The sequence below is a fragment of the Topomyia yanbarensis genome, chromosome 3, assembly GCF_030247195.1.
Source record: "Topomyia yanbarensis strain Yona2022 chromosome 3, ASM3024719v1, whole genome shotgun sequence".
NCBI lineage: Eukaryota > Metazoa > Arthropoda > Insecta > Diptera > Culicidae > Topomyia > Topomyia yanbarensis.
Genome location: NC_080672.1, coordinates 67,862,861 through 67,881,210, shown reverse-complemented (window position 1 = coordinate 67,881,210; position 18,350 = coordinate 67,862,861). Strand labels below are relative to the sequence as shown.

At 40.4% G+C, this 18,350-nt stretch overlaps 1 protein-coding gene across 1 annotated transcript in view; it reads right to left on the bottom strand.

Moving 5' to 3' along the window:
- The window catches only part of LOC131688487 (exostosin-1), a 501,100-nt gene that overhangs the window by 26,017 nt on the left and 456,733 nt on the right, over positions 1 to 18,350 (bottom strand). Inside the window, exon 5 of the mRNA XM_058972773.1 lies at positions 13,223 to 13,342. Coding sequence (XP_058828756.1) covers positions 13,223 to 13,342 — 120 coding nt within the window. The remainder of the gene's footprint in view (positions 1 to 13,222; positions 13,343 to 18,350) is intronic.

The window sequence follows — 18,350 nt, the reverse complement described above, 5'->3', positions numbered from 1 at the left end:
CTCGAGATCTGACTTCTAATTACCCGGCCGTAACTCAGATAACACGTGTTCGGGCGAACAAGATACGTGTTCTAGTGAGTGATCTCGGCCAGGCAAACGCGATTGCTTGCTGTGAGCGCTTTACGCGGGAATTTAAAGCGTACGTGCCTTGTGTGGCCTGTGAAATCGATGGGGTAGTGTCCGAACCGGGCCTGAAATGCGAAGAACTGTTGGAGCACGGGGTTGGCTGCTTTAAGGACCCCTCTCTTGAACAGATTAAGATCTTAGAATGCAAACAATTGTATACTGCAAACACCGAGGGAGGTAAGACTACCTACTCTCTATCAGGCTCGATTCGGGTGACATTCGCCGGGTCCTCTCTTCCCAACTACATCCTCCTTGACAGGGTTCGCCTACCAGTTCGCCTGTTCGTACCGCGGGTCATGAACTGCAGCAATTGCAAGCAGTTGGGCCACACAGCCACATATTGTGGAAATAAGAAACGATGCGGCAAATGCGAAGGAGAGCATGAGGATGACTCTTGCGACAAAGAAACTGAAAAGTGTATTTGCTGCGGGGGCCCTTCACATACTCTTAAATCATGTCCTGCGTACAAGCAGCGCGGGGATAAAATTAAGCGCTCCCTTAAGGAACGCTCAAGGCGTTCTTATGCAGAAATGCTAAAGAATGCTTCGCCATCTGTCCTGTCCGAAAATCTCTATGCTGGTTTGGCTAACGTTGAGCAAGAATCTGACGACCCACGAGAGGGAACATCTTTGGTTAACCCAGGGGAATCCAGGAAGAGGAGAAATCCAGCCTCCCCTACATTGCCTCGTAAGGGTGCCAAGGTGTCGTCCACTCAGAGTGCGCCATCTACAACCAATAAATCCAACGGAAGTGATGCACAAAAGCCGAAGCAATTTGCTCCAGGACTTGGAAATATTAATTCTAACAAGGAGTACCCACCACTTCCAGGGACATCCAAAACCCCAAGTGTCCCCTTTTTTCAAACAGATACTCAGTCCAGTAGCGGACTAATGAAATTTTCTGACATAGTGGACTTAATTTTCACAGCATTCAATGTTACTGATCCTCTTAAAAGCCTTCTGATACGTTTTCTCCCTATAGTGCAAACATTTTTGAAGCAGTTGACTACTAAATGGCCCCTCCTTGCAGCGATCGTATCCTTCGATGGCTAAGTCATCGAACGAGGTCACCGATTCGATCACTGTTCTACAGTGGAACAGCAGAAGTATCCTCCCGAAAATCGATTCCTTTAAATTTTTACTAAATAGTTTAAAATGTGATGCTTTCGCATTATGTGAAACTTGGTTAACTTCCGATATAAATCTCAACTTCCACGACTTTAATATAATTCGTCTGGATCGAGAAAACCCCTATGGAGGAGTACTTTTGGGGATCAAAAAGTGCTATTCTTTCAACCGAATTAACCTCCCTTCGACACCAGGCATTGAAATTGTCGCTTGTCAAGTTTTAATCAAAGGTAAAGACCTTTGCATTGCTTCCATCTACATTCCTCCTAGAGCCTCGGTAGGGCACCGAACGCTTTGTAATATCACGGAATCCTTACCGGCACCGCGGCTAGTTCTGGGAGACTTTAACTCGCACGGTACGGTATGGGGCTGTCATCATGATGATAATAGATCAACATTAATCCAAGATCTTTGCGATAATTTCAACATGACCATCTTAAACACGGGAGAAATGACGCGGATTCCTACACCACCAGCACGCGCAAGCGCGTTGGATTTGTCGCTTTGCTCGACATCGCTACAGTTAGATTGCATGTAGAAGGTGATCCCTGATCCCCACGGTAGCGATCATTTGCCTATCGTGATTTCAATTGCTAACGGTTCAAGACCATCGGAAACAAACAATGTCTCATATGACCTCACACGGAACATTGATTGGAAGAGTTACGCGACCGCGATATCCGTTAAAATCGAATCCACTCAAGAACTTCCTCCGGAGGAAGAGTACAGGTTTTTGGCTGGCTTGATTCTCGACAGTGCGAATCAAGCTCAGACTAAACCAGTACCCAGCGCGAATACCCATGGACGGTCTCCCACCCTGTGGTGGGATAAAGAGTGCTCAGAGCTGTACGCGGAAAAGTCCACTGCATATAAGGCCTTCCGGGAAGACGGGTTACCCGCTAGCTATCAACAGTACGCGTCGTTAGAAAGGCGAATGAAGAGTCTAATGAAAGCCAAAAAACGCAGTTATTGGCGCCGGTTCGTCGACGGGTTAACGAGAGAAACAGCGATGAGCACTCTTTGGGGTACGGCTCGACGTATGCGTAACCGTAATAGTACCAACGAGAACGTGGAATATTCAAACCGTTGGATATTCGCTTTCGCCAAGAAGATCTGTCCGGACTCTGTCCCGGTACAGAAAACGTACCGCGCCGCGTCTCCTCACGATACCGCGAACGAAACACCGTTTTCGATGGTGGAGTTCTCACTTGCTCTCTTATCGTGCAACAATAACGCCCCAGGGTTAGATAGAATCAAATTCAACTTGCTGAAGAATCTGCCTGACACTGCAAAAAGGCGCTTGTTAAACCTATTTAACGAGTTTCTTGAGGATAATGTGTCCATCCAAAAACCAGGAAAACCAGCCTCCTACCACAACTCGTATCGGTCGATTGCACTGCTGTCCTGCATTCGAAGGTTGTTCGAGAAAATGATCTTGTTTCGCCTTGACAATTGGGTTGAAGCAAATGGCTTACTGTCAGATACACAATTTGGCTTCCGCAAAGGCAAAGGGACGAACGATTGCCTTGCGTTGCTTTCTACAGAAATCCAAATGGCCTGTGCTAACAAAGAGCAGATGGCATCAGTCTTCTTGGATATTAAGGGGGCTTTTGATTCAGTTTCTATCAACATTCTGTCAGAGAAGCTGCACCAGCATGGTCTTTCACCAATTTTAAATAACTTTTTGCTAAACCTGTTGTCTGAAAAGCACATGCACTTTTCGCATGGCGATTTAACAACATCGCGATTTAGCTACATGGGTCTTCCCCAGGGCTCATGTCTAAGTCCCCTGCTCTACAATTTCTACGTGAATGACATTGACGATTGTCTTGCCAATTCATGCACGCTAAGGCAACTTGCAGACGACGGGGTGGTCTCTGTTACAGGGCCCAAAGCTGCCGACTTGCAAGGACCATTACAAAATACCTTGGACAATTTGTCTGCTTGGGCTCTTCAGCTGGGTATTGAGTTCTCCACGGAGAAAACTGAGTTGGTTGTTTTTTCTAGGAAGCGTGAGCCGGCGCAACTCCAGCTTTTATTAATGGGTGCAACGATCAACCAGGTTTTCACATTTAAATATCTCGGGGTCTGGTTCGACTCTAAAGGTACCTGGGGATGTCACATTAGGTATCTGAAACAGAAATGCCAACAAAGGATCAATTTTCTCCGAACAATAACTGGAACATGGTGGGGTGCTCACCCAGGAGACCTGATCAGGTTATACCAAACAACGATATTGTCGGTGATGGAGTACGGGAGTTTCTGTTTCCGCTCCGCTGCGAACATACACTTCATCAAACTGGAGAGAATCCAGTATCGTTGCTTGCGCATTGCCTTGGGTTGCATGCACTCGACCCATACGATGAGTCTCGAAGTGCTGGCGGGTGTTCTTCCGCTAAAAAATCGATTTTGGGAACTCTCATATCGATTGCTCATCCGATGCGACATTCTGAACCCGTTGGTAATTCAAAATTTCGAGAGGCTCGTCGAGCTTAATTCTCAAACCCGTTTTATGTCCTTGTACTTCGACTACATGGCACAGAGCATCAATCCTTCTTCGTACAATCCCAACCGTGTCCGTTTCCTAGATACTTCTGATTCTACTGTATTCTTCGACACATCCATGAAGGAAGAGATTCGTGGAATCCCGGACCATATACGCCCGCAGGTGATCCCCAATATATTTTATAATAAATTCCGAGAAGTCGAATGCGACAAAATGTTTTACACTGACGGATCAAATCTCGATGGGTCCACTGGCTTCGGTATCTTCAACAATACTATCACCGCTTCATTCAAGCTCAATGATCCCGCTTCAGTTTACGTCGCAGAGTTAGCTGCAATTCAGTACACCCTTGGGATCATCGACACTCTGCCCACAGATCACTACTTCATCGTTTCGGACAGCCTCAGCTCTATCGAGGCTCTTCGTGCGGTGAAGCCTAAAAAGCAACTCCCGTATTTTCTGGGGATGATACAGGAGTCCTTGTGTACGTTATCTGAAAAATCTTATCAGATTACCTTTGTTTGGGTCCCCTCTCATTGTTCTATCCCGGGCAATGAAAAGGCCGACTCATTAGCAAAGGCGGGCGCATTAAATAGTGACATATACGAAAGACCAATCTGCTTCAACGAATTTTTTAGTATTTGTCGTCAGAGGACGCTCAACAGTTGGCAAACCTCGTGGAGCAACGGGGAACTTGGACGATGGCTACATTCGATTATCCCAAAGGTATCAACGAAGCCTTGGTTCGGGGGGATGGATGTGGGTCGGGATTTTATTCGCGTAATGTCCCGACTTATGTCCAATCACTACACCATGGATGCGCATTTGCGGCGTATTGGGCTTGCGGAGAGTAGTCTTTGCGCTTGTGACGAGGGCTATCACGACATCGAACACGTTGTCTGGGTATGCGCCGGGTATTGTGACGCCAGGTCTCAGTTAAAGGAATCCCTTCGGGCCCGAGGTAGACCACCCAATGTACCAGTCCGAGATATGCTGGCAACTCGTGATTTCCCTATATGTCCCTTATTTATACCTTCATAAAAACGATAAATATCCCAATTTAGCCCCTCTCTTTTATTTCTCGTTTTTAGAGTTTCCTCCTGCCTTGTGGAACCGATCAGCTCCAGAGTGCCACTATGTAACCGCCGTCGCCCTTACCACTACGCCTGCATAGAAGGAAACTGAAGCGAGAGCGACTCGAGGTCCGACGACTTTTGAAAGATTCCCCGCGGGTCCGAAGAATACCATCCGCCAATCCGGTACTCGACGACTTACTAGACTGAGGCGCAAATTTGTTTCGCTGATCCCACTCCCCCCCCCCCCGTTCGAGCGAAAGTTGCAAGTTTTGCTCTTCTTTCCCTGTCTCTCCCCTGTCTTTGATACAACTGCTGCTACACTGATGCGGAAATAAGCCACCCTCTGAATATCTTGACCAAGCATAAGTTTTAGTTAAAAAATTCAAATTAGTATTCTGTATTCCTAGTTTTAAGATAGCTATAATTTTTACTCTTTATTGAAACTCTTGTCCTCCATTTTGTAAATAGAATTGAATCCCTAATTTTAAAATTTCTGTGAAACTTCTCATAAATATTTGTCCCCCCTTTTGTGTACTAAACTATATTGTTAGTTTTAAGATAACCGTAAAATATTTCGTAAAATACTATTACTCCCTCTCTTGTATATCAAAGTGAATCCCTTGTTTTAAATTTTTTCATAAAAAAATCTTTTGGCCCTCTCTTGTATATTGAATCTTATTTCTAGTCTTAAGATAGCTGTAAACTCTTTTTTTTCCTTTGTAAAAAAAAATTTCAACATTGTAACCTCCTAGTTTTAAGATATCCAAAATGTAAAAACACAATCATTTGGCACCGCCAAGCTAACGCATTTGTGCCTATCAAATAAACGAAATGAATAAAAAAAAAGTACATTCTTCCAGTCTTCCAATCTTCCAATCTTCCAGTCTACCAGTCTTCCAGTCTTCATTTAAGTTTGTTATGAATATATACCAAATTCGTTACTGATACTTTTTGCATGTATCAGGCAACTAGCAGTTGGGAAATTGGATACCGAGAACCTAAATTTTTGTAGGTAGGTAGGGAACAAATTACCTATCTTGGAACCAAATTTTATCCAAATCAAAAATGGGTTTTCTGTAAATCGACTAAATCTGAATTTTTAAAACCGATTTTATTCAGTGTAGGAGTCGATGAATTTTTTTTCTATGCACCCAGGTTTTTTACGCGAGGGATACGTACCGCGTAAAATAACCGCGCTAATTGGAAAATCCGCGTAAAAAACCACGGTAATTGGAAAATCCGCGTAAAAAACCGCATTAATTCGAAAATCCGCGTAAAAAACTCGTTAATTTGAAAATCCGCGTAAAAAATCCTCAGTAAAAGACTTAGAATATTTTTGGAAGTTTTTCTTTGCATGGATTTCGCAATTAACACGGTTTTTGCAAAAATATTCTAAGTCCTTTTGAACGCAAAAGACTTTTTCCTGAAAAAAAAATTAAATGCGAAGAACTAAGAAGAATTTTGGCAGTTTTTTGCGCAGATATCGCAATTAACACGGTTTATGCAAAAAATATTTTAAGTCCCTTTGAATGCAAAAGACTGGTCTGGACTCCTTTTGGTTCGCATCTCAACAATATGGTTATTTTCGGAATAGTCTTGACGAGTAGGTTCCAGAAATTGATTTTTGACTCCATTTTGAAATCCAAGATGGCGACATCCGGTTTAGCAAAATCAATATGGATATTTTCGGAATGGTCTTGAAGATTAGGTGTCAGAAATTGATTTTGACGCCATTTTTAAATGAAAGATGGCGACTTCCGGTTTAGCGGAATTCACTGTAACCCAATCAATATGGGTATTTTCGGAATGGTCTTGACATGTAGGTGCCAGAAATAAATAAATAAATAAATAAATCTGCTCCTTCCCCGTAAGGTTTTCCATAAAAAATTGATTTTTGACGCCGTTTTCAAATCCAAGATGGCGACTTTCGGCTTAGCAAGATTCCCTATAACTCAATCAATTTGAGTATTTTCGGAATGGATTTGACGAGTAGGAGGCAACATCGATGTTTGGCGTCATTTTAAAATTGTAGATGGCGACTTCCGATTCACCGAAATTCCCGCATGAAAAATCTGGGCAATCATCGAAAACATCCTCAAATATAAGATCTAATCATAAACCAGCAAAATGCAAAATATGTTTATGTGCTCATCGTATCGACGTATGTGGTGTGAGTTGGGGGTTTAAATTGATTCAAATTAAACATATTGCTTAAATTCAAGTAAATTCAACTGTTTAATTTAAATTATTTGTACTACAACTTCAACTTCCAAAAATACCCATATTGACCGGGTTATAGCGAATTTCGCTAAATCGGAAATCGCCATCTTCGATTTCAAAATGGAATCAAAAATCAATTTTTGGAACCTACTCGTTAATATCATTCCGAAAACACTCATATTGACTAAGTTATAGTGAATGTGGCTAACTCTGAAGTCGCCATCTTGGAATTCAAAATGGCGTCAAACTTCGACCTTTGTCTCCTACTCGTCAAGACCATTCCGAAAATACCCAGATTGATCGCCATCTTGGATTTCAAAATGGCGTCAAAAATCAATTTCTGGCAGCTACTCGTCAAGTCCATTCCAAAAATACCCATATTGTTAGGATGCGGGCCATAAGGAGTCTTCCAGACCCATCTCTTCCATTTTTCCGAAAATCTTCTAAGTCTTTTGCATCCAAAGAACTTAGAATATTTTTGCAAAAAACGAGTTAATAGGAAAATCCGCGTAAAAACGCGTTAATTGGAAAATCCTCGTAAAAAAACCTGAGTGTATTTTTATTCAAAAATTTGACTAATTTTGTAAAAATCTTTCCTATAACATTTTTTGTAGGATTTGTCATTTTTAGAGTAGTGATTTGACCCTCTTCAAAAGACAGTTTAGATCATTTTTGGAAAAACAAAGTACGCAGAGTAGCTTTTTGTGACAAAGTTCTCATGTATAGAAAGTTTCACAAAATTCTGAGAGGGTGCTGCCAACATTTGTTCGAGTTGGCGCGAAATTCGCCTTTTGCAATATAGGCTGACCAGGAGTATTTTCGAAGTAATTTTTGAAATATATAGTGTTTCAAATTGTGTTTGGTTGTTTATGTTAAAATGGCTGAGTTTATGTCAAAAGTGTCTTCGGGATACTTACCAAAAAATAGCAAGCTTTGTCATTTTCTGCTACGACTTTAATGGTTAATCCTCCTTAAGGTGAAAATTGGCAATAATTTCCTTTTGTTGTGGAAATAATCTGACGTCTTTAGAAGACCTGTTCAGATTGCTTTTCCGAATATCTTTGCTGAGCACACTTAATATCTTCTTAAAACGTTTTGAAAGTTATAGCTTGCTTAAATTTTTTTTTAAATATCTTTTCAATTATCATTCCTACGAGTTTTATATATTCTATGAAGCTATTCCAATCGTCGAAATACTCAATTGTTATTAAAACATGCTTATCTCAAATTTTTTAAACATTAGTTTTTTTTAAATCATCTATAACTCTTCTGAAGACAACGAGAGACGAGTAAAACTTTCCCAAGTAGCAATTGCAACTTGTTGAAAGTCTTAAATGTTGCACAACTGCTACACAATATTTTTGATTGTTGGATACATTTGAAAAGAATTTCCACGGGTTTTTAAACTGATTGTGTAACTATGTAACTATAGAGCTGGCCAATAGTGTTAAGTATGCAAACATCAATAACAGTTGTGAAACTAATCAGAAACTTTGCTAACTTGCACAAACAGTCTAACAAGTTGCAAATGCCCTTTGTTTGCTATTCCACCGTAAAACAGAAATGTCCAACTACCCAATGCTCGACAAATGGCACAGCTACTGTTTTCATTATTTTGCTGCAATTAGGAACATGATGCACAACATACAAACAAAGTGCGCTTTTTCCATAACATAGTTGTTACCAAGAAAGTTACAAATACTATACAGTAACGAAGCGTGCTACTTGGGTTTTTGTAACATACTGATTTTACACGATTTTTAAGAAGTAATGTTAAATACAGTTTTACGGGGTCATTAACAAACCACCGTCTGTAGCTTCAAGTGTACTGTAAATAGAGTTTTCGACTTCAATAAAGATGTTCGCAAAAACATGTTCTTTAACATTTCTGAAAAAAAAATGTAGCAAATATCTCACTTCAAGGGAGAATAATCACTATAACTATATCACCAAAATAATGGTCTTTGATCATCATTAGACATCCCAGAAAACATCATTGCCGTACGCTTTATCGTTTTCGCCTGAATAATTTTTCGCTCGTTTTTCTGACGAAAAATAAACCGCTGTGACTTGGTTCGAATCCAAGAGGTGCAAAATAGAATCACAATAAGCTCTTCTACCATAATAAGCACATCACCAAATTTTAGTGATACATTTTTCATCTTTAAAATCTTTTTAGTCGTTTGTGATTCTGCAATTTCTTTCGATATTATGTTCTGTTCAAGATTCCAGACAAAGTGACGAACAAACAAACAAACAAACAAGTCAATCGAATCCGACAGGGCACAAACTAAGGTCAATAAGCAGGTTGGAAAATTAGCACACCTCTGCAGGGCATAGGCTCTCGCTATCATTGCTTAAATTGCTACGAAAGCCGTCGGCGCCCGTTTGCCTTCCTCAGCCTAAGGGGCGGAAAATGCAGGAAATTGGATGACTCTTCTTTTAGCCGGGTATCAGACAATGTTTGCTTTCGTTATGGTTCGGTTCGCTTCGCCTCGTCGCGGCGTTCTTCGGGGAGGATGTATTTTACACGCTCGGTGAGTTGAGGCACAAGATTTTACTACTTGCGCTAGGCTGCAGCCAACAGCATAATCAGACTTTCCGTGTACCTGGGTTCAGTAGCACAAACGCCGACGGTAATGATGTTAAACTTTCAGCCGCGCAATGGAAAAGCTTGTCGGCTGCGATTGGGATATCAAATTTCCTTTCACAGGAGCTAGTCATTTTTTTTGAGGTGGTTTCAGGATATTCTCGAAAGAAGGTGCTGGAAGGAAATTTGGTGTGACTTCTGTTCACCTTGATTATCAGGTTATTCGCGTTTGTTGACATGGTTTTCGCTTGTCAAGAATGGAAGTTTTTGTCACGATCGTTGGCAGCGATTCAGCTGCTATAGTCGTTAGTTTTAATTTACGCGGCTACTCCAAAACCGAATACGTTAAGAATCAATCTCTTTAGTCAAAAGCGCCTATTGTAAGAATACGAGTCTTCAAACGAGCTTCTCACTTGGTTTAGTATCTATGCTACATTTCGTATTATTTTCAGGCTGGCGCCGTTTCGATGTCTGACGCTTTGAAGCTGCTGACCCAATCAGTCTAATGAGGTACATGTGTGTGGGAAGTTTTGTAAGGGGGCTCAGGTTAGGGGTCCTTAAATTCTCGGCTTCGCGCCAGACAACGGAGTCGTCTGCCAAGAACTCCGGTCAAAAATGCCCAGCTAGCGATGTCTTGACCCACCAACGAAAAAACCACCTCAACTTCCTTCCCAACAACACAAACAATGTTCCCAAGTCCAATCCCAATAACTTCCCAAATGCTCCCAATCACTTACTGATTCTATCTTTCTAGTTGTTCATCCAATTGATTTTAATTAAAAGAAATTACTTAGAGGAAAATACTAGTTTATTGAAGGTAAATAAAAAAAGAATTAAATACTAATGAAAATGAAAAGTACGTTTTAATAAATTTAAAAATTGGCGAGACTTCGTTTGTTTTTTTTTTCGAAAAGGTTATTTACAATCCCCTGCTCTGCCTCCTGCAAGAGCTAACTGTTACCCAGTCCCTGCTCGTGACGTCACTCCCCTTTTGTGTTTGTTCTACGTGAGTCTTCCTACTTCCCTAATCCTTTTCTCTTCCACTACTTGTTAACAAACAAGATTTCCCTACTCGTAGCTGGTGTTATGGTGTATGTCAAAGGTTCGCGTACTTACAGGATTTGAAGACGACGATTCGGTACCTGCCGACCACCCCCTTGTGGGTGGTTTAGCTACCACGATGCTGGCCGACGAGAAAGCCGATCTCTGCGAGACCGACAGTTGCTGCTAACGATGCGTCGACAATGTTCGCCCACAGGTAGCAAACGGTAGTGAGTTGCGATGATGGTGGAAATTCACTTACGGTGGGGTATTCTGGGTTGTGATCGAACGCTCGATGCCTATCGGCGTGATTTCCTTGCCGAGCTGAGCTAACGGGGTGGTATCATACGGAGGGCCTCCGATTTCGGGACGTGAGCCGGGCTGATTACTCTGGCGTTGGTAGTCTTTCCCCTAGAGGACCATGCCACGAATCTGGCTATCACGTGTAGCGTGTGATGCCCGTGGGCCGAGTAACTTTAACCGATGACCAACGCTCTCCGAATATACCTATAGTGGTACGCACCCACGAGGCGATAGGTACACCCAGGGCAACCTAAGCCGGATACCACTGGCGATTTGATCCTGCACGGACGGAAAAATGATCAAAATCGCACTCGCTCGATTTTCCGGGTTTCGATCCCGCAGCGGTAAAACCCCAAGATGGCTTCGCCACCGGAATGTGGCTGAATAAAATACAAACTGCATAAGAACCTGACACACGATTTCATTGCTACACATTTACCTGTTATTATCACAACTCCTTTCACAGTCTATTTTTTCTAACGACTCACTTTTTTAACCTTACTGCTCTCTAGAATAATTTTATTTAAATTAATCCGTAGGTTTTATTAGTTTTAAATATATTTACTTTTTTTAAAATACATTTCACTGCATGACTCACGATTTTTTGTAAAGCATTTTAATTATATTTTTAATCTGAAATCAAACCAATTTTAAAACATTATATTCCTTTTTCACTTTTTAACTGCACACGTACTTCAATTATACTATGATTTTCCTCACTGCTTTTTACAACTGTTCATCTAACTTTCTACTCGGCGGTCCAAAAGGGAAAGATCGAGTTGATTCTCCTGACCGACCAAGAAACTTATCCTTTTAACTAATTCTTCTTTCTTCTATCACTCAAGGGTTTCCGGTTTTCAATTTCAGAGTTTCCGGTTCTCTCTTGATTTTTATTTTCCCTATTACAGTTTTCCCGTTATTATTTATCTTCTGTACTAGGTTTCCTGTTCACCTCTGTTTCACCCACTTTCCTCCTCAATACCCACCACCCATGAACTAGATAAATGATTCGAGCACTTTTAATATTGCCTTTAGCTAAGGCGCAAACACTGCTAACGCTACATTTTTGAAACGGCAGATTCTACACCGATCTGCTCGTTTCAGTTTTTTTCTGCAAAGATGATCAAAATGTGACAGGAAGTCTACTTGCGGCAAATGACTAGCGTTAATGTCTGGTCTGAACATTCAACCCATTATGATGTATTGAGTGTGGCAACTCAAACAAATGTAGTATGAGGCAGCTTTTCCGAGAGAAAAAGATTCCTATCTATTTTTGTAGGGGGAAATTGCGTACAAAAAATCTCTCCTTGAAGAGTCCATATGGATGAAAAGAAAACTGACTGAGCACCATCGTAATAGGGAAAATATTCGCATCTACACGCAATCAAGTAAGTGCCATAAATTTCTTCACAAATTAGTTACAAAGTTGTATTGTACACAATTTCACTTTTCGCGTGGGAAAGGGAAAACAAATCACCGATGCCGTACCGATTTCTCTTGAGCAAACGTGGTGAAAAATGGCTTTTTTGAAATAATTTAACCCCGATCATGTGAAAAGGAAAAACAATCTGAAAAGTGGGAACGTACCTTTACTTAAGCGGAATGAACAGTTCGGTAGAGTTATTGCACACGCACACATTTACTCGAAACACAGAACACAGAAAGCCAATTCGACAGCGAAAAAGTGGTTTGCAACCAACACCTGCCAGAAATAAGTGGTATAGTATGAAGTTTTCTTCCGCCAACGGATTCGAATGTTTTTTTTTCGTATAAAAGCACCAAATCACGCTACTTTTGGACTTCTGAGGCGAATTGCACACGACATAAGCGTCTATACACTGACGGGTGTGAGTACCGCAAGGGGGAGAAAGGTGTTGCACCAGTGGCATTTCCTGTCTTCGACCGAACTTTTTCCCACAATTTCACCCACATCTCTGTTAGGGGGGAACTTTCCAGAAGAATGCGCTGCCACTAGCATCCAGTACGAATTTTTATGAGCGAAAACTTTTTAACTCACAAGTTAAAAACTTTTCGAATCTGCTGCATCCGTTCGAGTGGTGACTCTAGCGTAAACAAACAAGTGAAATGTTACCAAACACCAGAACCAGAACGATCCTGTACCTTGCATCCCTTACCGCAGGTTTGTGCACAGCGCCCAAACCCCGCACTAATCGACCTGGAACGAACGTCCCGAAAAGTCCGGACCGGTGTGTAAAATTCGAATTCCACTTACCTCGAATGTAGTAAAAACTATTTTCTCAATGGAACTGAAATAACGCTCCCAAAGCACTTGAGTTTGTTGACGTAAAGCTAGGATGCGGCTGGCGGAGATCGAACGTACAATATCCGGCACCTGGAATGAGAATGTGGAAAAATGGATTGAGTGATGAGAGATAAATATACATATTTTAAAGCAAATACTGCAGAATATTCGAAATTCTAACAATAGTGGTTCACTCGATATATACTACTTTTTGAAAATTATTAATGTTTGCCTTCACATAGAAAGTTAGGAGCAATTCAAATCTAATCGATGTGTTACAAAAAAGATACAATCAAATTGAAATTTGCGTAGGTCCGTGAGATCTTTCGTACGAAATTTGTTAGTACGCGCGAGGATACACCTAACCTAACACCTGAGAATTATTCGGTCTGCCTCCTCGATGGTCGTTTGTATTATCGTTGATTGTGGTGTCTGGGAAAATGGCATGGCACAGCTCATTGGTTTACTTTGATCTTTGGGTGTGCGGGTTGTAGCTATGAAATACTCCTTTATTGTCACTGTTCGTTTAATTTACCAACTTAAGTCCCGCTTCCGCAGGGACTGTTAAAACTAGAAGAAAGCTGAACTGTGGAATAGGCCCGCACCCTATTCCACTAACTGGACGTGATAGAAAATTGACTTATCACGTCGACCACAGAACAAGAACTAATCTTTATTTATCCAAATAATCTTACAGAGTTGCGTTTATGATTGGTGCAGTGTGCACCGCCTCATGGCTAGTCCCTCTTGGTGCCGAGTGCACCAGGATCGCTGACTAAGCGGGCGTCGGATGACGCCGCTCACCATTTAGACTGCTACACAACGTTTGGATTTAGGCGAGCTCGCCTCGTCGCGTCCTCCAATTCCTGGATTCTTTTGGCGTTTCGCCTCCATCGCCAAATGATGATGGCAATAATCACTGCCAGCACCAGCAGGCCGTCTATAGTGTATCCGGCCGCTTCGTGTGTGGATATTTCGTTCTCCACGGTGATATCTGAGCTCGATCCGAATGTCCACATTGTTGTTGGTTGATGTTGCTATGAATGGCACCGCATTGCCGCGGTACAATCGAAGTAGACTCTGGGGTCGGATTCAAATAGTTGAGTGCGCATTTCTCACCGACAATGCGCTCGAATCGTTGCTGGGTGGTGCCTGCTTGCTGACGATGCTCGGGAGGGCACATTTTCCGCTGAGCTGGGCCTTCTTGTCCAGCATTTCGTCGTTGAGTTCGATTATAGCGAAGTTGGGATTGCTGACTTCTATTCGTGTCATGCAGCAACTAATGGATTTTGCAATTGGCTACTTCCAGTCACTATTTCCTTACAGCGGACTACTTGTTGGTACGAAATCACCGAATATAATCGTTGCTGGTTTAACGTCCCTTGCTGGTTGAATAACAGTATGAAGAAGGTGGAATCAATGTGGCAAACTGATTGGCATAGGTGCACAGCGTAGTTTGAGCATAGAGGATGTAATGTTCGACGATCATCAGGGAAGGGATAGGGCATGTTAACCAAATTTATAAAATCCCAGCACCATTACGGATACCGGAAAATAAATTACTCAAAGTGTTGTGGTTAAACGAGATCTTTTTTTCCGTCTAATGTAATGAATTCACGGATTGCGCTCTTGGGTATACGCGAAGTGATCGTGCCAATACGGTTTTTGACCAACCGATTTTAGATCAATTCATAACTTACGACAAAGTTGTAGACAATTAACCCGATCAGAATGAAATAACAAGATCATAACAAAATCTCATTTTTGTAACAAATTGTGTTATTAATGTGGGTCTCGTGTTACTCGATCAGATCCGGGGCCGGGAGTGGGGTTGGTTCCTATATCAGGGATCCGATACAGGGGAGAGATGGTGGACAGTGATGACAGAGAGAGAAAATATTAAGTTTCAGTTTCAGGCAAACGGACGATCAACGACATCGATTACAGACTCGAACGACCTGCATCAAAAGACCTCGCGACATCATCATAAGGGGTCGAGTATTTTTTCTTGAATCGGTGGGGGTCCCTCCAGATGATTTCGTAGTATGGCTCGGTAATACAGTTGCGCGTGTGATGTTTGTGCTGTAGGTCCCGTGTTTGTTAACTATTTCATCAGAGATGTTTCGTGTTACATTAAAGTCGCATCAAACCATCGAAGGTGTACAGTACAGGTGGAAAAGGGCACTTCTGAGAATCATATAAAAATAATAGGGGCAGTCATATCGGTATATTGATAATTTTTAGGATGGTATATACGAGAGACATATAGAGGAGATCGCGGCTTGTCAGTACATCCTGTACCGGGACATTAGGTGATCTTTCTCGAGTCGCAAGGAAATTCAATAGTTGTGATCTGACGGAACAATACTCGGCGCATGCCCAGACAATACATTCGATATTGTGATAACCATCGCCACAACCATGCCACTATTCGCAAATCCAATACGTCGAAGATAAGCATCTTACGTGTAGTGATTGGACATGAGCCGAGACATCACACGAATGAATTCTCGACCCACATTCATTCCACATGATGTAGCTACCGTCCCAACTCTCAATTGCTCCACGATGTCTCCCAACGTTCTCTGATGAGAGATATTGAAAATGCATTGAAGTAGGTTGGTCTTTCGTAGATGTCACCTTCTAAAACACCCGTCTTATCTAGAGGTTAATTCTAGTCTGGTAAGCGACAACTTCAATGCCTGGTGTCGAGGGGAGGTCGATTCGATTGAAAGAATAGCATCCTTGATTTGATCCTCAAAAGTACTCCTCTCTAAGAGTCTTCTCGATCCAAGTGAATAATATTGAAATCGTGGAAGTTGAGATCTATTTCTGAAGTAAGCCATGTTTCGCATAATGCAAATCGCATTTCGAATTATTTATTAAAATTTTGAAGGACTCGATTTTGGGGATAATGCTTCTGCGATCCCACTGTAAAACAGTGATCAAATTCGTGACATCGTTCGATGAATTTCTGACGCGGTTATTTTTGAATGACTTTGAAGATAAACCTTCCCCGCACAAAAAGGCGAACAGGTAGACGAACCTTGTCAAGCAGGAGATAGGTAGGAAAGATCCGGCGAAAGTTGTAGAATGTTTTGAATAGCTTTATAGACACCGCAAATTGTTATTGTTTGTGAATATAACCTAAAAATCAGTTTTTTCGACTTTTTCAAGTCAAACGCTTGCTTAATTAATTTCATATGTTCCACAAACTTGTATATATCACTAAAAGCAACATTTTGATGAAGGAATTATTACTGTAAAACTAATGTCTTGACTTCTGAAACTATTTTTCACTTGAATTTGCAGTATTTTCATCGAAGATTTCTGTATTCATAAGAACTTTACGACAGCTAAACTTTGGATATTCGGACTCCTTATTATTCTAAGAACAGATTAAATATTACATTGGAACAGGAAATAGTGAGATCCATTTTTTGGATGACCATTTTCATATGACGGTTTAAAACATAAAATAAGTTTATTTTATTTTTAATTCATACAAGTATGTAGAATAGACTGGTTCAATTTTTCACTTTTAGCTCCACCAGGCTTTTCTGATTCCTTTTATGATCCTTAGTAATTGTGAAAATTTTGGTACCGATTGGTTGTGTCTACAGACCCTCCAAAAATTTCAAAGTTTATATTGAAGTTTGTATGGAAAATCGGATAACATTGAAAATAAATTCTTAAAAAATCACCTCATCATTCAATTAATCAGAACACTATATATTTCCAAAGGTAATCTTCTACTGAACACATTCGTGGAACATTAAAAGTTTATGAAAATTCGCTGAGAAAAGTTATTACCTAAAGAAGCAGCACGACTTCAAAACAAGTTGATTTTATTAGTAACCATAGCAACCCTGTTTGAATAGCTACATCGTTATACCAGTGTAAACTAGACTTGCCACCCACCGCTCGCGTATGGCAGATGCAGCTATTCAAACAGGGTTGCTATGGTTACTAATAAAATCAACTTGTTTTGAAGTCGTGCTGCTTCTTTAGGTAATAACTTTTCTCAGCGAATTTTCATAAACTTTTAATGTTCCACGAATGTGTTCAGTAGAAGATTACCTTTAGAAACATATAGTGTTCTGATTAATTGAATGATGAGGTGATTTTTTAAGAATTTATTTTCAATATTAACCGATTTTCCATACAAACTTTGAAATTTTTGAAGGGTCAATTACTAAGGACCATAAAAGGAATCAGAAAAGCCTGGTGGAGCTAAAAGTGAAAAATTGAACCAGTCTAATGTAGAATATATTGACTTGATAAATTACGATTGCAATATGGGATAACAATACTAATTTTGAGGTTAACCTACCAAAGAACAACGAATTCGGGTAAAAAAAAACTACAGTATGTTTACGGTATTTTCAACAAAACTGTTCGAAATTAAATATTCTAACTTACTTTATTTGATTTTGCTGAAGACACCAACCATCTAAAAAAATTGTAAGTGTAGAATTGAATTTGTGAGTATGTTTTTGAGGACACCTCGGTTCTGAAACAGGCATTGACTTACTTTTGTGAATTTGTAAATCTAACCTTATCGATTAAACCAACCAAAACAAATATTCAATATTTTTTGGTAATTTGGTTGAGGTCTTCAGCAAAGTATGCTGTATATTGAATAATTTTGTTAAAAATACTACATACACACAGTAGATTTATTTTTTGAGCCGAAATCGTTATTCTTTGGCAGCTTAACGTGATGATTAGAATTTTTTAACTTAAATAACGTAAATATAATGTAATCGTAATTCATTTGCTCAAAAAGTTCTACATACTATTCGGTGCGTGTGAAATATAACTTTTCAATAATAACTTATAGTGTATATATTTTAGGAATAAAATAACCCAAGCTTATATTATAAACCGTCGTTTATAATTAATCATTATTGGAATAACAAGGGATAGGAATATCTGAAGTTTAGATGTGAAAACATTGGTTTTACAGCGTTTAATTTTTTTTGTTTTTTTAGTTATATCAAAAAGTTTACAAAACATATTAAATTAATCAATTAGTCGCAGTGGTTAATGCACCCAACAAAAAAAAATTAATCAATTAAGGTTTTGACATGGAAAA